Source organism: Microcebus murinus, chromosome 11 (genome assembly GCF_040939455.1).
Source record: "Microcebus murinus isolate Inina chromosome 11, M.murinus_Inina_mat1.0, whole genome shotgun sequence".
In the NCBI taxonomy this organism is placed as follows: Eukaryota; Metazoa; Chordata; class Mammalia; order Primates; family Cheirogaleidae; genus Microcebus; species Microcebus murinus.
In genome coordinates, this window is record NC_134114.1 from 69,793,007 (window position 1) to 69,819,172 (window position 26,166).

The following is a 26,166-nucleotide window of genomic DNA, read 5'->3' on the forward strand; positions in this document are numbered from 1 at the left end:
TCACTATTTATATTTCTCTAACAAATGTCAGCCAAAAAAGAGTCTGCTGTTCTTTTGTACCAAAAGTTGATAGTTTCTTATGCAGATACTCCTATTAGAATTTTCTTTACACATTACTCTTCTGATACTTTCTTTGATTACTAAAATATTTTGCAGCTGCTGTAACAATAATTTACAGTTGTTATATTGACTTTCACATGGAATTTATAAATGAGTAGAATTGCTATTCCTTGGGTAGGAAACTTGGTTATCAAAATGTCAGAGTCAAGTTCAAACTGGAGGGGACTTTAGCTACTGGCTTCTGGCTTCCTAATTAGATGTGCATCTAAACTGTTTAAGAAAAAGAAATCATAAAATTGATGCTGAAGTAGCGAAATTATAGTTTCATATGGTTTCTTTGTTGTATGTTCTATGATGAATATTTATTAAACTAAGAAAGGAGTTTTAAAGCTTCATTCTCTCATACTTTTTATGTTGCATGTAAATCAAAGCAAAACTGACCTAAGCTGATGTAGTGAATAGTATGAATGATTTACACAAACTTTCTCCATGGCAATGGATGGATGCTAATTATAATGTGATTAACACCATTTCTCATATTTTTCAAAATATGAAAAACCAATTTCCTTAATCTCTACCTTTTATCAATAAATGAGAAAATTTAGGCATACATATTTCTTCTCTTAAAAGTAAAAAAAAAACCTCATTTTTAAGATTTTTGAAAATATAAACTTCATGTTTACTTGAAAATATTCCAAACTGGTCTTTGTTCTAAAAATTCTTTTAAAAATTTATACAACTTCAATGTATGCAAGGGTTTTCATTAAATGTGATTCATTTATTTTTCTGACCTGTTTCCCTGTTTGTTATTATTGCAGAAGTATTCTGCTAGTAAACATCTGTTATTTTTGCAGACCCACTATAATGTAAACAGATGTGAGCTCTTATTTAGATTATATATCAGGAAACAAGCAGCTGGGCTTTATTATAGAAGCCACTCAATATTATCTTTGAGCAGACAATTCTTTATTCTTTGACTATTGGAAAACACAAGTTTCTAAAATTGAGCAGATGTCAACTATACTAAAAGCTTAATTTTAAACATGTAATCTGAACACCCACTGTGCCATCTGACCAGCACCTCATCAGAGAGATACAGAACTCTTTGACTCTCAACCTGACAGTTTAGAAAATGGAAATAATGTATCTGGGGCTCACTTGCTATCACAAAACATGAGGAAGTATTGCTCCATATCTTGTACATTCTTTTACTATTTCTTTACTATGCTCTGCACATGGCGATAGGTTACCTGGAGATCTCTAGCCTACCCTTCTCCTCTAGTCAAGCAGATATCATCTCCTTTTCTCTCAAAACAGGCCTGATAAAACATACTAGTTCTGTTTCACAAATCAGTTGGAATAATGGGGAGAGGAGAAGAAAGGGGTGCAGCACGTGAGATAAAAACCATGCCAGGTACTTCAGTTGTCAAAACAGTTTTAAATATGTGCTATTTTTAGAAGGTTCTTATTTTTGGTAAATAGAAAAGCAGTATCACTTTATTTTTCTGAGCATAAATAACCACCAGTAACTCTGCAATTAAATTGTAACTACTGACCATGTAAGTATATGGAAGCTACAGCACCATGTAATCACGGGGTAACTATCTCGTTATTTCTGTCTTTGAAGCTAAAGCCTTGTCATAAGATCTAAGAGCTGCATGTTACATGGTAATTTGGTGTTTCTTTAAAAAATACTTGGTAACTTCAATAACAGGTTCTCAATGCATCCACTTATTATTTATACTATACAACTATTCTAGCTCCCGATTTGCATAAGAGGAAACATAATACCCCTGTGTTGAACATACAGTGAGATGATACCTGTTCTTCACTGAAAACATCATATAAAATTGCTCATTAGTACACTGACACATTGAAATAGTTTGAAACATGAGATGGATTCATTTTCAACCTCTCTGTTTACCTCAAGGCAAACAAGGAAGCTGAGATGCTGCCAGGAGAGAGGAAGACCAATACTTTCATTCTTATCTCAGGCTACCAGCTGCACCGTACCACTTTCTTTTTCTCATTCTGCTCACTGCTACCACCACTGTTTGAAGTATGTCAGGTTTGGAAAACCCTATATGAACACTCTTGCAAAAAGAAAAACTATCTGGGAAGGGCCTCTAAAGGAGAGATGAAATGGCCTTAGAAAAAGTGGAAAGTCCTTTAAGAGAGCTTCTGATTAGCTGCTCCTCTGTGTTGTGGCAACATTTATTATAATATCTCAGGCATAAATGGAGCCACAGGAACCTTGAGTGCCAGGGGAGTGACAGGAGTGACTCTATTGAATAGAACTCCACTCTGCTTTTCTTGATACTCTATAGGGATTAGGACAATTAAGAAATGAAAGTCACACAATCTCATCCAGAGGAAAGGGTGAAATAAAAAAGCTAATGGAGCTGGGCTTGGCTGTGGAATTTTTTTTTTAAAACTCTGATTACCTTTTATTAAGATATTACAAATGTTTTACACTGCCATGGAATCAACTTCAAGGAATTTCAAATACTGTGGTCTGTGTATAATCAATGATGTTTAGGGGAAGGGAAATTAATGAAATCTTATGATGAATACTTTTCATTGATGCTGGGTATGCTTGCATTGGGAATCATTAGGTTTTAATTTGCTAGAAATTTGGGATTTCAAAACGTGGGCTAAATGAAAATAGGTAAGCTATAAATGATCAGATGGGTCTTAAAGTGTACTCATAAGAACATACAATGAGAAGGAAAAAAATAAGTATAAAGAATAAAGCTACTGGCCGGGCGCTGTGGCTCACGCCTGTAATCCTAGCTCTTGGGAGGCCGAGGCGGGCGGATTGCTCAAGGTCAGGAGTTCAAAACCAGCCTGAGCAAGAGCGAGACCCCGTCTCTACTATAAATAGAAAGAAATTAATTGGCCAACTAATATATATATAAAAAAAAAATTAGCTGGGCATGGTGGCGCATGCCTGTAGTCCCAGCTACTCAGGAAGCTGAGGCAGGAGGATCACTCAAGCCCAGGAGTTTGAGGTTGCTGTGAGCTAGGCTGATGCCACGGCACTCACTCTAGCCTGGACAACAAAGCGAGACTCTGTCTCAAAAAAAAAAAAAAAAAAAAAAAAAAAGAATAAAGCTACTTAATAAAAAGTATTTATCAAACACAGATGGAAATATATAACAAGAAAAAAATTCAAGGACACCCATAACTTGGTATCTTTGGGGAAGAATACAAGGTTGTAGCATTTTGGCATTGCTAGCTCTCTGAGTTTTCATTGTATCCCATTATATTCCAATTTATTTAGCACTGCAACATTGCAGCTCAAATTAAGTTATTTTTACTTTTAAGCAGAAGGAGAGTTCTGATGTCTAATTTATTTCAGGTTTTCAAAAATTGTGTTTTTCCTAAGTACGAATTCAATATTTAAAAAATATTATCCTAACAGCCTTCGTGTGTTAGTAATGCCAAGCTCATGTTTCTAATTAGCCAGAAAGCAGGTAGGCAGTAAAACATATTTGTGTAAAAAGGAGGGATAGTAAACTTAACTTCACACCTCATAAAAAGCTTTGTAGTCATCCCAGTGGTGGCTCTCAGCATCCTGTAAAATGCTTGTAGCACAAACTCTGACGCAGTAGTTCGTAACCTGAAACTGTAGAGTGTTGATGAATTCCTGATATCGCTGGACAGGCACCAGGAATATGGGTCTGTTCAGAAAGAATGATCAAAGAGACGGAGATTTAAGGCCTGTGCAGTAGGAGGTAACAATCTCCAGTACTACAAATGGTTTTGATTATTAGATATCAATCATTCATTTCCTCTTAATGCTGAAGTCTGCATCCACATTCACTTTCCAAAAAAAAAAAAAAAAAAAAAAGCTGGTCTTTGTTTCGCAAGTCCTTTGAAAATGTACATCTGCTGTTTTACAAATATGCACTTCAACTTGAGACAAACTGCATTGTCAATACATCATTCAAAAATAAAAGTATTCTTTGTAAGCCTATTATTAGAGATCAGTGCATTATTTAGGCATTAGGTTATCGTTATTATTAGAGAACAACATGCACTTGTCAGAACCAACTTTTATAAAGCTATCACATGTCCCACAAACACACTCTTTTTATTTTTAAGATATTGTAATTTTGTAGATGTCAATTATCTCATAAACTGTTTTAGTATATTCTGTAGAAACAAAATGATTTCTGACACATTTAGTTTATAAATTCAAGTATGAATCACATCATCTGACTACTTGTGAGAATTAAAGAAATATCATAGTTATATTCTACCTCAGTCAAATTTATCTTACTTGTATCTTTAGCTATTTATAGAACACTGCTTTCTTTCATAACTAAGGCATTTCTAAGGCTGCATGCATAAAGAGCATAGACTAGATTCTTAGGGTCACACTGGACTGCTAAGTTCATGTTTTCCCTTTGCACGGAGCCAAGTTATATCTGGAGGGTACAAGGGCAACCTGAAAGACCATGTGGTAATTACTACCTGTGTTCATTTTTACCTCTATACAGAAAACATAGTTTCTTTTTAGGCTACAAATACATCACAATTAAGACTGCCTGTTGCCGCTTCTTCTGATATTACTAAATGGATGTCCTGAAATATGTTTACACTGGTCATTAGAATACATTAAATGCATTTATTCTCTATGTCAGCTCCTGACAGCCTGTTGGCTTATAGACAAAAGAGACAAATGAATATTTCACAAATGTGTATAGGTGAGACAAAAACAAGTTTATTTTTCCTTTTCAATGTGGTCTGTATAATGTGACTTACAAAAGGGAAGGGTACATTTAGTCATGTCATAACAACAGGGAGGAAATAGTTGCTTCGGATTAGGGTACAGAAAATGCAAGGGTCTTTTGAGCATGTCTTTAGAGACAGTACCTTTCTATGTACATAGCTAGCTTAATAAATTCCAAACTCCACCTTTTTGACATTTCCTAGTCAAGACAAATGAAAATAATTCACCATGCAAATTAAGATTTTTCTCTTTCTCAAACCTTATCAAAATCTAACTCCTGTGATATCCAAAGATCACACATTTCTTTAAGCATGGCCATCACCTTAATTTAAACGACACTCACTTTTTAGTAGTTTCTTTCATCAAATGCTCATACTGCGTGAAATGCTGGAAGACATACACTGCTGTGGAGAGGAGTGTGTGCAAGTTTTTCAGGGGTGCTCTCGAAGGAATCTCCTTGCCTCTCTCTTGCAGTCTCTCCAGGACAGCTGTTGCCACTTTACAAAAGGCTTCCACCAAGTTTGCTCTAATTTCCTGAAAAGAATCATCTCTGCATGCCAGAGCCAGTGGAAGCATTGTGTCAAGTTTTTCCATGATGTCAGAACAAAACTAGGGAGAAATAAATGTGGCACTGAGTTATTTGTACTCTGACAGCACCAAGTAATTTATGGACAGTGGAGCCAAATTCCTAAATAATGAATTTGGCATCAGACATAAATATAATGACGCAGCTTTATAATAATCGATTTCTCAGTTGTAGAAAGTTAAATGTTTTATGTCAAATAAGGAAATACCAAAATGATGCTTCTCTATATATAACCTTCAAACCTTATGCTTACCAGACAGGCATTATGAAAAACTCATGGACCAGCTTTACATGACAATATCTTTATTTATAGTTAATAGAACTCAGAAAATATGTGTCCTTGATATAACAGTTGCATTATTTTTGAATTTATTCTGATTTTCTTTTGCTAAATTTTCTATAAAAGGTTTTTTAGAATTCAACACCACATATAAATGCCAGTTTAATTTAAATAATCTAGAAGCATCAGAAAAGATCACATGTAGCATCTTCTTATTGGTAAGGTGACAGCAACTTTCAGAAGTAATGTGCCTAGTTTTTCACCATTTATTGTATATCTACTCTTTTGTGATGGCAGAGGGAGGTATGGTAGATGGGAAGGTGAAGGCTGCCTCCACATCAGATCGGCCAACAGAGTTCCCTAGGGAATGTTCTGGAACCTCAGGGTGACAGTAGCAGAGTAAGGAGGTCATCTCCAAGGAATCTCCTTTTAAAACATCCCAACCATAGGTTGCTGAGCCCATATGCCAACTAACTGCATTTACTTCCTATTTTCTCAGTATGTTCTGTGATTTTCAAAACACATATTAAGATGTAAGGCTGATGCTAATGAAATGGGATGTTCATTAAGTTGTAAATAAAGATTTTAAAATTGCTCAAAACATAAAAAGATACCCCCCCTTCAACCTCCTAAATTTCTCTTAGAGTCAATTTAAAGGTAAAACTGAAACAATTTTTCCAGTGTTTCCCAGCTCCCCATGAAGTTCCAGAGGTCCCTTTTGGTTGCCTCAGATTTATGGAGCAACAAGTTATTATAGCAACAGGTGCAAGCCCTTTTTTTGTAGCAATAGCCCAAGGATACCAGAGAAGAAAACTGGTTCTGGCTCAAGTATCAAGTATTTTCCGAGTGACTCCACTATTTTATCTATGGGCTCCTTTTGCAATGCCTTATGTTTTTTTAAAAATCCCATCATACCAGTCAGCAGTTTGAAAGGATTTCATTTGATACCTGCCTTTGCAATTTTCTTTGGTTGTTCCTCCTCAGGAAACACATAGCTGTCTTGCCAAACTTGCTGGACATTTACAAGGTTCATAGCATAGCTCACAGCTGAAGACCTTTCATTCTGTTCCTGTTGGAGAATTTTTGTGGAAAAATCTTCAATTGCAATTGTTATGCTACATGCCATGGGAAGAAACACTTCTTTAAATGCACTTCTCCAGCCAAAATCTAGTGAAGTAGCCTGAAATATAAATTTATATAAAGTCATATTAATCTTAGCTCAGCAACAAATGTTCCTATTGTTATAGATATAAAATTATTACTTTCATTCAACATTGAATATAGACATTCTTTGATATACTATAAAAGCCATTCTTACAACCTGAAAAATATTACCTAGCGAATAAAGCAATATATAAAAACATGTGCATTCTTTACACACAGTAATATGCTGACATTTCATTTTAATTCATCAGTGGATTTAATAAAAAACTTTTTTCAAAATTTAATCTCTTAAATATGGTTCAATAAAGCCATCTTTACGAGAGCAGAAAGCTATACTTACTATTTATCGCATAAAGCAACCTTTAAATTCAATATATTTAATAAAGTCTAAATTAGATTTTTATAGTCTTTTTTATAGTTTATTGTTAACAAGTATTGCAACATAAGACAGCATTTAATATTCAATCTTTTATTTCTTTTTCACTCTCAGAAATCCAGACAAGCCAAAAAATAGCAATAAGAGATAAATTTCTCAGAGAACATACCACTGTACCTTTCTAGATTTTTACTTGCTTAAGATTTTATTTAGTTTCTCTACTACAAAGTGGTAAGAAGTACTACTTTTGTTCCAAGAATGAAGAATTTAAAAGATCTGCCTTGTTCTGTGTGTAGAGGGGAATAGAATGGGTTGGGGTAGAGGCTGATGTTATCTTGTTGTTTTTTTTTTTCTTTTGGCCTATGGCTCATATGGCGATATTGTTATGAATGTGTATTTCCCTCAAGTCCCCTAACTTTCTCTAAAGTACTAAAGACATCATGGGTGGTAGGCTGGCCCTATGCTTAGAATTAGACTTGTCATGTTTTAATGTAAACTTGTTTATAATAACATGCCACCTACTCCAACTTCAGAAAACCCTGGACTCTACATCCCTGACTGAATTACTTATTTTTCTAGATCTCAGGTTTTTTTTGTTAGAAAAACAATGGAGCTGAATTGGATGATTTCTATAGTCCCTTTCAGTCTAAAATGACTGAGATTATGGATCATAAGCCTAATTTGCTTGGATGTATACCCCTTTCAGCATTAATTTACTACTTTTTATATATACCTGTACAAAGTGATAAAGGTGATTCATTTTCTAGAGATAAATTCTATGAGTCCAAGCCTCTATCAACAGAAAAAGTGGCTCTTGTTCTCATCATACTCATAATTAAGTTGTAACTGAACTTTCCTTTCCAAAGTTTATTTGGACCTTTAGCATCATAGGGCCTGAAACATATCTCTCTTATCTTTTATTTGATAAAATCAATTAATAATTGAATCTACTCAGCCCATATAATCTTCTTTCTTTTAAGTGAAACTTTAGAAGTGGCATAGTTATAGCCCTGTGCTGTAATAATAGTAATTCCTTGGGACACATTGATGATAGAAATGGAAAAGGGAATCTACCTCCATGAAAATTAAAACAAAAATAAAATCCTTATTTTTGTCTTCCCCATCAAGGCATGTCTATTCATTAAAATCATTCATTTATTTATTCATCAAGAAAATATATTATGGTAAAAATTGCCATTAATTGCCATGGCTGCAGTGAAAAAAAAAATATTTGTGTGTGCAGTGACAGTTACTTTTTCCCATGATAATTTATATGTGATTATAATACATTATTGGCCTATCTGAATTCTCTTTTCAAAATATTAAAACACAAGCACATTAATAGTTCCTCTTAAAAAGAAAAGTGGGCCAGACATAGTGACTCATGCTTGTAATCCCAGCACTTTGGGAAGCTAAGGCAGGAGGATTGCTCGAGACCAGAAGTCTAAGACCAGCCTGAGCAACATAGCAAGACCCCAACTCTAAAAAAAAAATTAAAAATTAGCTGAATGTGGTGGTACACGCATGTAGTATTAGCTCCTTGGGAGGCTGAAGCAAGAGGATCTCTTGAGCCCAAGAGTTTGAGGTTGCAGTGAGCAATGATCAGGCCACTGCACTCCAACCTAGATGACAGAACAAGACCCTGTCTTAAAAAAAAAGAAAAAGAATGAAATAAAATAAAACTGAAAACCTTTACTTAAATCTCCTTCTAAAAATCTATTATTCTTATGATATATAGTTTGCTTACTTCCCAGCTGATATTTGTCATCATAAATATTCCAGTTAGAATAGAGAACATTTATTTACTAGTTGATCCAAGAAAAAAAGAGAGACATGATTTTCTGTTCTGTGCACAAAGTAATTATCTAATTTCTTAGTACTGATTTTGATTTTTGGCTAAAGTATAATATGTACCTTTGAATTTCCTGATTATTTCTCTTGCTTTCTAGGTTAAAATGATATCTTATTTTATTTTTTAAATATTTACCTAGTATATAAGTAAGGATCCATTCAGAAAACAGAAATCATTCAAGGTATTTCAAAAGAAAGGACTTTAATGTAGTGGGCTGGTTACCCAGGTGATAGAAGATTTGAGGAGTCAAATATGGATAGGCTGTGAAGCAAGACAGATGTTAATAGAACAGGAAGCCACAACCAACACTTGGGCAGGAGGAACAAACAAAGGGGACTAATTATGGGAGACGAGCTCCCACCAGTTGCAGATAAAGGCAGACCTGCCAGGTGGAACTGGAATCATGCAGGGAGGGCTGTATGGTGGCAGCAGGGCTCATGGGGAAAACAGAGGAGTCACAACCTGCTCCCTAAAATGGAGAGAGGGGAAGAAATACCCTGGATTCTCTATTAACTCCTACACCCCAATCTTCCATCAATGTCTTCAATTAGCCAAACCTTGCCAGCACCCTGAAAGCAAGGGAACCTAGAAGATGTAATTCTCTACAATATAGAGCAGAGCAGAGCAGAAGCATGGTAATGGATCTTAAGAACAAACAAGCAGATGTTGGGCACACAAAAATATGAGGCCAATTCAAATTGTTCTTTTCCTTTCCCTTTTTAATCTCCATTTCCTCACCTTTCAGCAATCATCTCCTGCCTACATTCTCAAAGTGGAGACCCTGAGTCAAGATGAGAACAAAGATCTCTTGACTTCCACCTCCCTACTCCTCCCATGGAAAAGATTGTACAAGAGAACAGTGTCACCACTAAATTAAATTTTCTCAAAAACTTGTAAGCTGATTTTCAATCAGAAATTATTTTTTAGTGGCAAAGGACAAAACTCAAGGCATTTTGATTCATAATGGACTCAGGGACATATGATGATTATATTATATATGAATTTTTTTAGAAAAACACCCTTTTTCCCTCACTTACCTCTTTTACTGGTAACAATTGCTCTGAATAAATACTGGTTTTGTTTGTTCTAGGTTTCTCTATTACTCCTCTATTGAATTTCTCCAAAATTTCTAAGAAATAGAAAAGAAACACACAAACATACATTTAAAAGGAAAACATACTGGACGTGACTAATAGACTCAGGTTAAAATTAATTATGCAGAAAAGCTCTATCCATAGTATATACATACAGATACACATATACACATACACAGCAAGAAGTAGGGCAATGTCACCATTACAATAATGGCAGAATCAATATAGCTAGAGTTCTTTTCCATATACACCTTGATGAAACCTATATACTAGATATATTCATATTTAATGCACATGAATATATAATTTGTAAAATAAAAATCCATTTGTCATTAATCCATTCTCATGATGATAATGTAGAGTAAGTTAAGAGTACAGAGTAAATATTAATTTCCTTGTTCATTTAAAAAACAATTCTAAGGTAATACATTTAAAAACTGGGAGGCCGGGCGCGGTGGCTCACGCCTGTAATCCTAGCACTCTGGGAGGCCGAGGCGGGCGGATTGCTCAAGGTCAGGAGTTCAAAACCAGCCTGAGCGAGACCCCGTCTCTACCATAAAAATAGAAAGAAATTAATTGGCCAACTAATATATATAATATAAAAAAAATCAGCCGGGCATGGTGGCTCGTGCCTGTAGTCCCAGCTACTCGGGAGGCTGAGGCAGGAGGATCGCTTGAGCCCAGGAGTCTGAGGTTGCTGTGAGCTAGGCTGACGCCACGGCACTCACTCTAGCCTAGGCAAGAAAGCGAGACTCTGTCTCCAAAAAATAAAATAAAATAGAATAAAAACTGGTGGTATTTCATAGCACATTAACACTTTTCTTCCTGAAACAAAGAACAAAATTATATAGATAAATATCATTTTGGGAGGCCAAGGCAAGAGGATTGTTTGAGCCAAGTAGTTTGAGCCCAGCCTGAGCAATATAGTAAGAACTGTTTCTATAAAAAAAATTCTAAAAATTAAAAATTAGCCAGCATGGTGGTATGCACCTGTAGTGCCAACTACTGAGGAGGCTGAGGCAGGAGGATCACTTGAGCCCAAGAGTTTGAGGTTGCAGTGAGCTATGATGATACTACTGCACTCTAGCCAGGCAACAGAGTGAAAGCCTGTCTCAAAACCATAAAAAAAAAAAAGAAAAATTATACTCTTAATTATATCAATGATTCATTTGAAAAACACAAATTCTGGGGCAGATATAAAATCATCCCTAGCTCCTAAAATAAAAATATTTCCTTGATTTTTATTTTTCACAAATAAGAAAACTCTTTTTGATGGGAAAAAATAGATCTACAAAAATGTAATAAAATAATACTCCAAAAAAGAAATCTTTCTACTTTTCCATTAAGGTTATATTAATGATAGTTTGATTCAATATGAATAATTCAGCATTTACCTTTCTTTTCCTCAGACTTGGTATATGATGATGAATTATATAGACAGTCTAATTTTTATTTTTTTTCTAATTTACCAGGAATTGCAAGAATTAGTTATTCCATATGTCCTGGGAAAAGCAAATTTCAAAACCAACATTCTCGTACATAAAATAGACTAAAAGCAAATATTCCATTTGGTAGGCAATAGCACCACCCTTTTGGGAAATGTTTACCAGAGTTTATTCTGAGGAAAAGTTTTCATCAGTTCTAGTGTTTTGTAATTATTTTTGGATTTGTGAACACTTCCAATAACTCGATTAAAGTGACAAATACTACATACAGAAGTGTACAATATGACTGTATGGCAGCCATGTGTGTATCACTCACACACACACACACACACACACACACACACACACACACACAAACTGGGGGTTCCCAGGCCCTCTTGTAAAGCTCATTCATGAACTCTATGGCCCATGACTGCAGTTTAAGAATTCTGTTCCATTTATCAAGACATATCACAACATAGAAAAGGTTTTAGACTCAGTGTTATACCATTTAACCTACAATGCTTTTTCTATGGTTTGCATTTTATGATGTCTTTTTAAGAAGATGGTGTTCTAAATAAGGATCAATTCTAATTGAAATAAAATACAGATTAATCACAGATCTTTAAATAAAGAAAATTGAAACTACAAATCTATAAAAAGCCAGGCACAGTGGCTCACACCTGTAATCCTAGCACTTTGAGAGGCTGAGGTGGGAGGATGGCTTGAGGCCGGGAGCTAGAGACCAGCTAGAGCAAGAGTGAGACACCATCTCCACAAAAAAATAGAAAAATTAGCCAGGTGTGGTGGTGTGCCCAGGAGTTTGAGGTTGCAGTGAGCTATGATTCTGCCACTGCACTCTAGCCTGGGTAACAGAGCAAAAAAAAGTATAACACAAAATGCAGAAACCATAAAATAATTCCACACAACAAAAATATCATTAACAGTCAAAATAGGTATGACACACTGACTTGGCAATCTTTCTCAAAAGGTCCACTTTTTGAAAATTAATAGACTTTGTGTTGTAGAAAAGTTCTAGGTTTACAGAAAAATTGAGCAGAAAGTACAGAAAGTTCCCACACACTTCCTCCCCCTGTAGTTAACATCTTGCAATGATGTGGTACATTCGTTGCAATTGATGGACAAATATTGAAATATTATTATTAACTAAATTCCACAGTTTATATTAGGGTTCACTCTTTGTGTTGTGCAATTCTATGGGTTTTTACCAAATCCATGATGTCATGTATCCACCATTACTGTATCACACAGAATACCTTCACTGTCTTAAACATCCCCTTTGCACCACCTATGCATTCCTCCTCCCCTCTCCCTTTCTCCTGGCAACCACTCATTTTTTAACTGTCTTTACATTTTTGCCTTTTCCATAATGGCATATAGCTGAAATCATACAGTATGTAGTCTCTTCACATTGCCTTCTCTCACTTACAATATATGCATTTAAGGTCCCTTCATGTCTTTTCATGGCTTGACATCTCATTTCTTTTTACTGATAAATAATATTCCATTGTATTGATATACCACGGTTTGTTTATATCTACTCAGTTACTGAAGAACACTTAGATGGTTCCGAGTTTGGGCAATTACAAATAAGGCTGCTATAAACATTCGTGTGCAGGTTTTTGTGTGGATGTAAGTTTTCAACTCATTTGGATAAATACCTAGGAAGTGTAATTGCTGGATCGTATGGTAAAACTATGTTTAGCTTTGTAAAATACTGCCAAACTGTCTTCCAAAGAGCCTGTACCATTTTGCATTCCTAACAGCAATGAATGAGAGTTGCTCCACATCCTTGCCAGAATTTGGTGTTGTTAGTGTTTTGGATTTTAGCCATTCTAATAGGTGTGTGGTGGCATCGTGTTTCAATTTGCATTTCCCTAATGACATGATGTTGAGCATCTTTTCATATGCTTATTTGCCATCTGTATATCCTCTTTGGTGAGGTGTCTGTTCAGATCTTTTATGCATTTTTAAACTGGGTTGTTTGTTTTCTTGTTGAATTTTAAGAGTTCTTTGTATATTTTGGATACAAGTACTTTATCATATATGTGTTTTGCAAATATTTTTTTCTTAGTCTGTGGCTTATCTTTTCATCCTTTTTATGACCAGATCATTTTCCTTGTCAATTCTACTTCAGAAACTTAGCCTCCAGATATAGTTGTGCACTATTTTAAACTATAATATATAACTATATGAAAAATAGTTCAAGGAAATTTGCCCTATCATTGTTTGTGGTAGCAAATGAAGGGGAAATAAAAAGCCCAAAATTTCCATCAATGAATAGCTGGTTAAATTATGATATAAACACCAATGAAAAACTATTAAGCTGTTAGAAAGAATAAGGTGTTTCTACATTTTTTGAATTTTTAATAAAAGAGACCATCTACATAGTATGACAGGATTTTAAGTTATTTTAATATGGGGATATAAACATAACTAGTTATTCATTTGTCCTGTACAAAAGTTTTACTATGTGCATGTAGTACTATTCAAAAACAATTTTTGAAGAAGAAAAAATAATAAAGATCAAGTTGTTAATGATATGAAGTGACAACATTTGGATTCTTAATGTCATTTTACTTTCTTTAGATAGCTCATAAAACTAGCTAATTTAAAAGGCATGTACCCCAGAAAAATAGCACTAGTTTGAAGTATAAGGTCTGTAGATCTGTTTCTGGAAATAACTATCTGCCATTGTGCCGCTATAGTTTAAGACTTATGGGAAAAGTTAATTATCTTATATTTATCATTTCACTCCCAAATACATTATGTTTATTCACTCAAAGTAATGTGCTCAGATGTTTATACAAACCATCTGTCTACGTTCAAGATGAGTAAGGAAAAAAAGAAGCTTCCAAGACTTCTTTTTCTTGCTGGTGAGCAATTCTATAGTAAGATAGAAAATTAATTATCATGGATTATAATCTTTAAAATATAATCACTCCCAAGAATTGAAAAGAATTTTTTTAAAACTTAATTCTATATAGGGAAGCAAGAGGGATCTTTTTTAGGTAGGACTAGTAACACGGAATCCACATTAATAAGATATCTTGTGGTTTTAATGAATGGTGGCGTTTTTATATGTGTTTGGAATTCATAAGGGTCAATTTCAAAATTTGGCAAGGTAAAACTTCATGAGCTCTATAAACATGTAGAGAATTAGTTCACATATTTAACATATGTTGAAAATTCTATACATTTATTATCATTTTCTAGACAATGTAGCCTGTTTTCAGCTCATTGCTCTAAAATATGGCTACTTGCATGCAATCAACATTGGTTACTTTAAGAGCATGCCTAGATTAAGAACTTCAGAAGAGTGCAGAGGGTCACAAGAATACCAGCTGCTCAACAGCTTCCCCTACAGAGTTCTCTGTGGTTCATTTTACACTTCTGGTTAGTTTCCACACTGCCACTTTCTTTCATAGAGAGTAGAGGTTGGCAGTACTTCCCTGTGACATCCACTTTCACACCCAAATTGGTCTTCATAGGTTCCCATTGTGTGCACTACAAAGCAATGTGCCTTGTTGGCAGCTCTAAATGGGAACTACAAGTCTTTCTTTTCTTCACTGTTCTTTTTCTGGCTCACAAGCAACCTCCCACCAAAAGCTGGATCTGTAGAAGAGACTACATCCAAGAGATAATACCATGAAAAAGTATGAAGAGAAGCCCAGGTGGCCACCTTGCAAATTTCCAATGTGGAAGCCTTCGACCTCTCTGCCCAAGAAACAGCTAAAGTCCTAGTGTAATGAGCTTTACAAACCCTAGGAGCCTCTTTACCTTAACTACATACGCCTCCCTAATACAATCCCTTAACCATCTAGCTAAGGAACTCTTAGAAGCCATTTGACCCCTCTTAAGACCCCCTAAGAGTACAAACAATCTTTCAGAAGATCTGAAATCTTTGATTCTTCTGAGACAAACCCTAAGTGTTCTTCTTACATCCAATTGAAGCAGCCATTGCTCTTTGTCATTGCTGGGGCTAAAGAAAAATGAGGGCCAAGAAACCTCCTGGTTTAGATAAATCTCAGATGCCACCTTTGGAAAAATTGAGGAACTGCCCAAAGAACAACTTTATTCTGAAGGAGCATTAGAAATGTCCCATAAATCAAACCCGAGACCACTCCATAGATATCATCACCTAATATAGTAAGGCATCATAATAGTCAAACAATGTCCTATCATTTTCTGAAGTGACAAAAATAGAATACCATGAAATTATGACCAAAAAGTAAATAAATATAATGAGTAAATATCTTTTCTTTCTCAGAAAAATATTTCTTGTGTCTCTACAAAATCTCTTGTCCACATTCAAATTACTAAGAGAACTGCCAATTTGGCTAAGTCTATAATATTAAACATCAAAGTAAAAAGTAAAATATTTGGTTAATCATCTTTATATTTTCTCTATGTGATGTTAAGCACTTGGGTATTTTAAAAACATCTGCACAATGAAAAAAAAAAAACCCTCACTTTTCATCAGATTGTTTGGGTTATATAGACATAGTAGGCAACTCTTTCCAAGACCTTTATTAGCAAAATATGCTCCAATCAAAATAAATACACAGGAAACCAAATGATTTATCCTTTTTTTTTTCCATTCTCCTGCACAGGATTCTAAGCAAAACATTAACTATCAGGAACACCCAATTGTTAACTTATGATACATTTGGTTTCCTTAATCATCTTTCAAGAAATCTTTTCCTTCCTGATTTAAGAAACCAATGCTTTTGATAAGAATTGATTAACTTGGATACACTGAATAAAACATTTAAGATTTTCCTTGACAATCTCCCTCAAGATCATTCTTCTCAGGGAGTCATTTACATAAAGTTGTGTCAGATTAAATCAATCTTGGCTTTGTTACCAAAAAAATATGAATTTCAACAATGCAGAGTACATAAATCACAAGGGGATGTTCTAGTACTCATACATTTCTTATATTTGCCCTTCCAAATTCCTTCTATAGCCTGTGTTTAATTATCCACAAAGGTGTTTATATAGTACACCATTATTAATGTGATACTGAAGTTGCTTTTGTCTGCCTTACTGCTTATATGATAACAAATTTGGGGTAAGACACTATATTGTGTCATAATTATATGTTTGTTCTGTTGATTTTATCCAAGAATGCTAACCGTTGCCCACAAATACACAGTGTGTGCAAGTCTCCACATTGTCTGATCTTAATCGAATGTAGTTGAACCAGCTTTTTCAAAATTTTTCTCCTTTTTTCTGAAATCAGCATGTCAAATCTTTGCTTCAGTTTTGGCCATTTCGGCTTTATATCTTTACGATAGCTCTCTAACATAATTCCAGTTTTGAATTTATGCTGTCCCTAAGAAGAATAAAGTTCTCAGAACTGGCCTAATTTTCTAAGGGCCTGGCCTTGGACCAATGCAAGATGATTCCAAATGGCTAGGGGCCTAGATGTTTTGCAGTTCATTCTGTTTCTGGATCCATACCTTAGAAAAGATCTACTAGAGATGTGGATAAAAGATGCCAAATGTTAGCCAGGCGTGATGGATGAGTACCAACACCAAATGTCAACTGCTTGAGACACGAACATGTCAATCAGTAATTAAGATGTCATATTTCTCTACTCAGATCTCTCTTTGACCACCCAGTCAACTCTATCTAAAAGACCCTTCAGGGCTCATGTTATCTCTTAATTAAATTTATTTTTTTATTCTGTCTTTTAATTCATATTCATATTTTCTGTCCTATATTTTTATTATTTTCTCCTTGGGATTTTTTTTTGTCAGCTTCAGAAATCTATAATCCACTTCCATTTTTTTTCAAATTATCTCCAAATTTGGAAGAGCAATCTATACTATCTACTTCATAATTCAATAGTGAATTTAACCTGAAATATAGAATGCCACTAAACTATGCTTAATATAAAACACACTCCAACCCTATAACTTTTTTGACATTATTTTCATAGGCAAAGTAAATAAAGAAATACCAGAGTAAACATATTGAGTGAAATAAATGTAATTTTTACCAAGAAATCATGTTTGGGGGTTGAAATTTTCAAATTGATTGTTAATCACTTGCTTCCCTCACTTGGTTTTGCAGATACAGCCAGTGTATATATTTATTTTCCTTAGAATGATATATGGTATCATGTAAAAGAGAACTTTGTGCATTTCATCCTGACAAAGATGAAAATCTTTATAAATATACATATGACAACAGAGAACATACCTTAATCACTGTGCCTTTAAATCCTACCATTAATGTTAGCAATATTATGTCAATACATATGGCATAGCTTTCTTCAAAGGGATTTTGTTAAGACTGACTAAACTTAAAATAACATATTATATCATTATAATTACTATTGTAACTCATATTTATTGATAGTTTATAAGCTAGATGTTCTTTTAAGTAGTGCATATACACTAAATCATTTAACTCTCACAATCCTATATAGCATGTAGGAAGCATCTAATTCTGAAAGAAAACAAAGAGAAAATTATTCTAGTGCCACGTGATTATCTTGAGGATGAGAACATTCAGGTCTGTGGAGACTAGATGCTTTGCTCAAGATGGTCTGGCTGCTAGTGGCAGAAGAGGGCTAGTTGATCATCCAGTCTGCTTATTCTGTCCATAGGACAGGCTGTGCTTATTTGAAAAAACAACAACAAAAAAATTGATCTGATTGTAGCTAAAGACAATTATCCCAAATCAACATATGATGCTTTGTCAATTAAAATTAAGGAATTTGCCAAGTACAAAGGATAAAAATGTAATCTATGGTGTGCATTATATTGAATGCTTATTTAAAGAATTCTATCATACATTTTTTTTTTATTTATAAAATTTTACACCCAAAATCATGGCTTGTTGAATATCATACACTTTTTTTTCAAGTAATGGATTCAAAGAGGCAGGAAAGAAAAACAGAGAGAAATCATAGCTTTACAAATTTAAACAAAAGAGGATATTACCTGAAGTATTCCTCGGTATCTTGAGTGATAAAAACATTTCTTCAAACAATTCTTGAACATTTTTTTCCAGTTTCAAAAAGGATTGTATGAGCTGTGATAAGAATTTGAGTTCATCTAAGGTGAGGGAGAAGTTTCCTCTTTTCTGTGGGCTTTCAGGAGTAACTGTGAAAAAAGAAGATCAATACTGTTATACATTTTATTTGTTTTTCTCAGTAAATATTAGAACGATCTATGTGATTCCATAAATCATCATAACTAACAAGATTCTCCATAATTAAGGTTTGTTCATTAAGAAACACATATAATCTCCTAGGAGCATCTTTTGTTCTGGGAAGCTGTAGGTAAATATTCTGTTTGATGCAAATATGACCATTAAATAACTATATTGACTTTCAGAGTTATAAACAGAAATATAATTTGTTGTTTTAAAATCACATCTTATACAATTCTATCTTTTTTTTTTTTTCTTTACTCTGGGATAACTTGAATCTAATTGGGAGGAAACATCAAACAAACCCATATGGAGGAATGTTCTATAAAATAGCCAGTCCATACTTTTTAAAAGTGTCATATCAGAAAACACAAAGACTAGGAAATGTTCCAGTTGAAAGGACTCTAAAAAGATATTATGCACAACTGAAATCAATACATGATCAGTATTTTATTTTGCTATAAAGGACAGTATTGAGATAATTTGGAGAAATTTGAGTGAAGTCTACAATCAATGCTATTAATGCATGGCTGTTAATTTCCTGATTTAGATAACTGTACTATGATTATGAAAAAGAATGCCCTCGTTTTTAGGAAATAGACATTGAAGTATATAAGGTTAAATGCAACTAGTCCTCAGTTCTGGAAAAAAAAATTTTTGAGAAGAAAGAAGGAGAGAGAAAGCAAAATTGGAAATGTGGTAAAATATTAACACTTGAGGAATGTGAATATGAAGGAAATTCAGGAATTCTTTGTATTATTCTGGCAACTTTTTTTGTAAGTCTGAAATTAAAATAAAATTCTAAAGAAAAAAAAGACTACATAAAAGACATACTCTTCAAGGCCTTAAAAGTGTTCCTATCATTAAAAAGAAGCAAATTAATTTAGCTGTTGGATCTAGACTGCATAATTCATGCAATCATGTTTAAAAATAACTTCTGTCTAAATAATTTTGATGTAGCTTCTGTTTGCAAAGAAACAATACTACCTATACAAAGGTTGATCTTTTTTGCTTTTGTAATTCTGCTACTAGTCAAGTCACACTGGCATTTTAATATGATACAAAAAAACCCCACCTTATATTTTTCAGAGTATGGAAAATAATTAACTTATTACATATTCCCAAACAATTTAATTTGACTTCCTTTTAGATTGATATCACCAAATAGCACTTTTGGCTAAGTTTTCAAGGATTTAAAGTATCCTTCCTCTATTAATGCCATTTCTTAAAACATATATTTAAGAAGTATCCTGAAGCTTAACTATAAATTGGAAAATGTGTAAACTCCTATAAAGTAAACACAAAGTGCCTTTGAAGAGAAAATACTGAGAGCGTGATTCAGAAATTGTGTAGGGTCTGATGATTCCATGTGAAAAAAGGTACCTTCCTCACATGGATTTAGAAGGAAGATTCTAGAAATGTAACAATTTTATATCTAATCCACTTCACCTCAGCAAAATTTGAAAATGCTAGCATCAAACTCATAACCATTTAATACAGTTCTTCACTGAAGACCAAAACTGTCATGGTATCTTTGTAGGTCATATGAGAAAAAGCTGTCAACTAACTTAAACTGTAGAATTTAGCCCTGATCTAGAAGAGTAAAAAAGGCTTTAAAAAATCTACAAGTGCCTACAAAAGCACTATTTCAACTCTAAATTTACATTAGCCCCACATACATTAAAATCTATCTCTAAAAAGCCCTACCACTTGTGCATAGGCACACCAGAGGATGTAAGCATGTATAAGCAGCATATATAACTAAAGTTTTTCTAGAAGAATCATGCCCCCCAAATAAAAAGAGAATAGAATATGTTTTTTAGTTGTTGCTTGATTCCCATTTGGTCTGTTTGACATTTTTTAAGCTTTGTTCATGTACTGGAGAGGCTAGTTTAATCTTCTAAACTTTAAAGTTCCTTTTGGATCTAAAATGTTTATACGCCAAATTTTCAGAGACTTTAAGAATCCTTTCTTTTTTATTTTTCATTTGTTTACATTTTTTTTATTTCATCATATTATGGGGGTACAAACATTAAGGTTACATACATTGCCCTTGTCTCCCCTCCCCCAATGAGTCAGAGCTTCAAGCGTGTCCATCCCCCAGACAATGTGCATCACGCTATGTATGTATCTACCCATCCCCTCCTCCCCCCTCCTACCTGCCCCACACCTGACAAATGTTTGTTTTTCTTTTTTTCTTAACATTTTGGTTACATTTTATATCTTTTTCTCTCCCTAGCAAGGGTTAGAGGTATGCTATTCCCCTCCACAAGGTTCACCACATCCCTCAGATGTGGGACTACCCCTCCAACCCCTGAATCCCTGGTGAACACCACCACCCTTTGAGACCATGGTGTTAATCAGTCAGTGTCAATTTGATGGTGAGTACATGTGGAACCCATTTTCCTGATCTTGTGTCGCCTCACTTTGGATAATGGGCTTAAGCTTAATCCAGGATAGTGTAAGTGGTGCTAGCTTGCTGTCGTTTCTTAGAATTCAGTAATATTCCATTGTGAACATATACCAAATTTTAATTATCCACTCATGAATTGATGGGCACTTGGGTTGTTCCCATGTCCTTGCAATAGTGAATTGTGCTGCCATAAACATTCGGGTGCAGATGTCTCTTCTAATTATTAGGAAAGGCCACTCAATAGTTTGATCAGAAGGTAAGCATATTTAAGAGGCTTCATTTGGCTCAGTTCCAAAATGGAAGTATTGTGAATGTTTATAAGGTAAACAAAGAAGCACAAGAAAAATCTTTAAGAATCAAAACAGTATAACCTAAGAGTGCTACTTGTTTAAAATTATGTAGGGTCTGAGGATTCTTCATGAAGAGGTCTTATCTTCATGACCTGGATTTAGAAGAATCTTGTATTCCAGAAATATAACAATATTAAAAGGTAAATCCGTTTTAATTCAGTGAATCTTTATAACTAATGAAAAAGGACACAATAATATGCATGACCTAAATCTAATCATTTTTGTCCCAAAGAAGCAATGATCATGGTGGAGGCCCATTAATTAGTAGTCCTTATTTGCTATCACTATTAGCTCAGTGTTCTCCCAAGGGGTATTATGAGGGTTCTTAATTTATGAGAAAAATAATTCTGTGATAAATTCATTTTGTGAAAGGCCAATTAAAGCAAAATTAAACGCAAAGGATGGAGTAGCATTTCCCAAACTTATTTGACTTATTTTCCCTACAGTATCTCATAGGACTAGTGTCCTAATCATCACACCTTAGCTCATTTCTATCTGCAAAGCATATCTATTTTTCTATCCTTAGACTCTTCACTGTTAAGCAAATTAGAAAAGAGTTTCTCCCAGGAAAAATTCCCTATATGTTTTCCTTCTCTAAATTAATCGCTTTCCCTCTTTTTTCAGTATTACTTCTGTTTGTTTCTCTTCTCCATGTCACCTCTCTAGAAAACTTTATCTGGAACAATCAATCCAGGAGTTCTCCTTTACCCTCTAAGGCAATCTGGCCTTGATTTTTTGAAATCACTATGGACCTGTCTTGCTTCAAAGAAATCTTAGACATAAATGTTTATATACAGGCAATTATGTTTGGCCTGCTACCAATCACTGCTGTAAAATACCTGAAATAATGACTGCTGCCTGGTTATAGGATGAACTCTATGATTCCTAGGAAATATAAATTTATCCTAAATCCCACTATTACAAGGAAAAAAATTAAATTTCCATTTTAGAGCAAGACCTTATTTAATTTACCATCAACTAATAATGCATAAGTCCATGTAAATAATAACTAGATAGTTGCAGGTTTTTTTTTCTTCTGTATAATTTTAATAAGAATTTTTCTACAACTCAATATAAAATTCTTTGCTTTCTTATTATTTAGAGTATTTAGAACACAATTTAAATTTTTCTTCATGACAGAGTCATGATGAAAGTTACTTATTTCTATTTTGCACTCAGAGCCTAATAATGTTTATCCCTCTGTTAAAGGGTATTTCTCAAACTGATAATCATTTGAAAAGGGCTCTATGATCAAATAAATTTGGGAAATACTATATACTAATTCTCCTTACAGTGATTCATAATGCAAATTATCATATTGTGCATTATTGATATGCATTATTTGCATTAAATACAAATGCATTATTTGCATTATTGATATTAGTTGATATTAATTAATATAATAAAATATATTATATAATTAATTGATATTAATTAATTAATGGTATGCATTAAATGCATTGTTTGCATTATCATGCAAAGTCTCTATTTACTTCTATAATATTCTTTGAAACATAATATTTCTCATAATTTTTTGACCAACAAATACCAGTTTAACAGCACATCTATTCACTTCTGATATATTCTCAAAAACAACTGTTTTGGGGGATACTGCTCTGGATGACTGTAAAACTTAGGTATTTATACCCGCTTTGTAGATTTTCCTTCCACTGTTAGAACTTTTGCTGTGAGTACCAGCCAACACTGGTTGTGTGGCTGATTTTACCAGTACCCTCTTCTACTTGCAATATGCTGCTTCTAATATCATTATAGTATTTTTGCAGACCCCTTTGAGAAACTAATGAAAGCCTTTTGAATCCTCCTAGATCTTCACATTGAAAAAATTCCATGTACTCACGGTTTGAGGGCTAAATGGAATCACCTGATGTCCATCTATGCTATCATAGGACAGTATGGTCCCGGATCCTCTGTTATTCTATTTATTTATTTTTTTGAGACAGAGTCTCAGTTTATTCCCCAGACTAGAGCACGTGCTGTGGTGTCAGCCTGGCTCACAGCAACCTCAAACTCCTGGGCTCAAGCGATCCTTCTGCCTCAGCCTCCCGAGTAGCTGGGACTACAGGCATTTGCCACCATGCCCGGCTAATTTTTTCTATATATATTAGTTGGCCAATTAATTTCTTTCTAGTTTTAGTAGAGATGGGGTCTCGCTCTTGCTCAGGCTGGTTTGGAACTCCTGACCTTGAGCAATCCACCTGCCTTGGCCTCCCAAAGTGTCAGGATTACAGGCGTGAGCCGCCGCCGCCACCAGCCCTCTGTTATTGTTAATAATAAAAATGCAAATTCCTGGGTCATGTCTAGATCCAATGAATCAGCATCTCTGTGGGAAGAGGCCCCAAAATATTCATTTTAAGCAAGTGCCCCAAGTGAATTTTCTGTACACTAGGTTTGAGACCCCTGCCTGAGGGGTCCACGATCGCTAGTTAAAAACTCTTGTAGTTAAAAATTACTCTGTAGGCAACAAAAAATCTACACTTTGTGTAAGGTACTGGTATTAGGATAACGGACTCCTTCCACCTTCTGTTTACTGCTTGCTTGCTAACCGCAGGGCATTATGGGTGCATTATGGGATGCAGAGGGAAAAAATGCTAAAACCGGAGCCTCTTGGCTAGGACCCAGAACAGGTTAGAGCCTATCAGGGGCAGGATGAAGTAAGAGGCTGGGCAGATGCGTGATCAGCAGGAGCCCACCAATCACTGAGGAGGGCAGATGCATGATTAGCGTGGGCCCACCAATCACTGAGGAGGGCAGATGCATGATCAGCACATAAGCAGCTGAGGTATAAAGGCTCACTCGCACACCGGGCAGAGGCCCTGCCTGAATGAGAGGCTGAGGCGCAGGCACTCTCAGGCTTGGACCCCAGCTAGAGCTAGACAATAAAACTCCTTTTGATAATTACAGCCTCGGTGACTCTATCTCTCTGTCCCATGGCCCTGCAGATTCCAGCTCTAACATTTGCTCTTCGAAAGTAATGAAAAAGATGGTATTGTGTAAGACATTAATGACTTTAAAAAAACAAAACAAAACTCCACTGTTTCTGTGGTCAGTCAAGAAATTTATGACTTTTTTATTTCTGGAAGAAATATGGAACACCTGTAGGAAATTTCTCAGAGCATATCCTATGTATTTGCCGTGGGCAAAAGAAGAACTGCTAATAGGAAAAAAACCTGAACAATAGTTGAAGTTCTTTAGACACATTCCTCAGAAATGTATAATGATTTACATGAGGCCAGAGACTATACTCAGCTTACTCACCACAGTATCTCAGAACTCAGCACAATCTCTTACACAAAGTATGCATTCAAAAAAACTGATTAAAAAACAAAATGAATGAATGAACCTCCATGAGTCTTAGAAATAGCTATGTTTGGCACAGAAAAAAAGAAAGATTTAACATCCAAACCTAAAATATATTCTTCAAAACAATAAATATGTATAGATGTAAGTTCAGAAATAAATAAATATTTACAGTATTCTATAAACGTTTTTTACAGTATTCTGTTTGACAAAATAGATTTGAAGATTACTTCTAATATAGAAAATGTGTGCAAAGGATATAAAAACAGAATGGGCTGGGAACTTGATGCAACATATTGATACAATTCATCCTAAAATGTGATTTTTGTGTGTATGTTTAAAAAAATAAAATTATACTTTCTTTGTTTCTTTTTTTTTTTTTTTTTTTTTTATGTAGAGGCAGTATCTTACTGTGTTGCCCAGGCTAGACTCAAACTCCTGGCCTCAAGTGATCCCATTGCCTCAGTCTCCTAAAGTACTGGGATTACAGGCATGAGCCACCATGTCCGGCCAAAATTATACTTTAGAAAAATAATTTCATTATAAAAATGTATACAAATATTTTCAAAACTGTTGTCCTAAAATTTAAAAAGTCTCTCTCTCTCTCTCTTTCTGTATATGTGAATACACACACAAATATATATAGATACACCACTCATAAAGAATATAGACTATAGACTATACCCTTAAAGGTGTTAATTATTAGTTACATCTAGTGAGTTAAAATATTAACCTTATTCTCTTCTAGAAAAATTTAGGACACTTAAAATAAATCCAGAGGGACATTAGTGCTCCTCACATTTGATCTGCAACAAAGCAGCATTTGGAATAAATATCAAAGTCCAGCAAAATCAGACAAACCATAAAAATACAGGTAGTGGCTGAAAGTACACATATTATTTTCCAAAACCATTAGCAACAGAATTCTTGTTAATAATAGCAGTAAGATACAAGAGAAAATGAGAAGCTACAAAATCAGATAATCTGAAGCTGGTGGATCTGTATAATAGGATAAAAGGTGCACATTTCAGTTTTCCCAAGAAAAACGAACATTAGCCGCCCTATTATTGACTGTAAATGGATCCATTTTCAGTGGGGAGGTATTCTCAGTGCCACAAGACAAGTGATGTAAAAAGAGGTGACAGACAAACTCTATTGAAAGTCTTATTATTCCAGATGAAATTCATGACATAATCCAAATGGAGTATGTTTGTTCCAGTAAAGAAAACTTTTTCAACAATATTATAATATGAAGTCATCTAGGACCATATAGGAACAAATAATAAGCTTTACTTTTCCCAGTACCCAAGTCCGTTCCTGAGA

At 34.5% G+C, this 26,166-nt stretch overlaps 1 protein-coding gene across 2 annotated transcripts in view; it reads right to left on the reverse strand.

Moving 5' to 3' along the window:
• Window positions 1–26,166, reverse strand: part of KIAA0825 (KIAA0825 ortholog) — a 364,371-nt gene that overhangs the window by 252,237 nt on the left and 85,968 nt on the right. For both annotated transcript variants that reach the window (XM_076008186.1, XM_076008187.1), the window contains 5 exons: window positions 18,552–18,713; window positions 10,094–10,185; window positions 6,617–6,844; window positions 5,142–5,407; window positions 3,593–3,743 (listed from right to left, as the gene is read on the reverse strand). In XM_076008186.1, coding sequence (XP_075864301.1) covers window positions 3,593–3,743; window positions 5,142–5,407; window positions 6,617–6,844; window positions 10,094–10,185; window positions 18,552–18,713 — 899 coding nt within the window. The remainder of the gene's footprint in view (window positions 1–3,592; window positions 3,744–5,141; window positions 5,408–6,616; window positions 6,845–10,093; window positions 10,186–18,551; window positions 18,714–26,166) is intronic.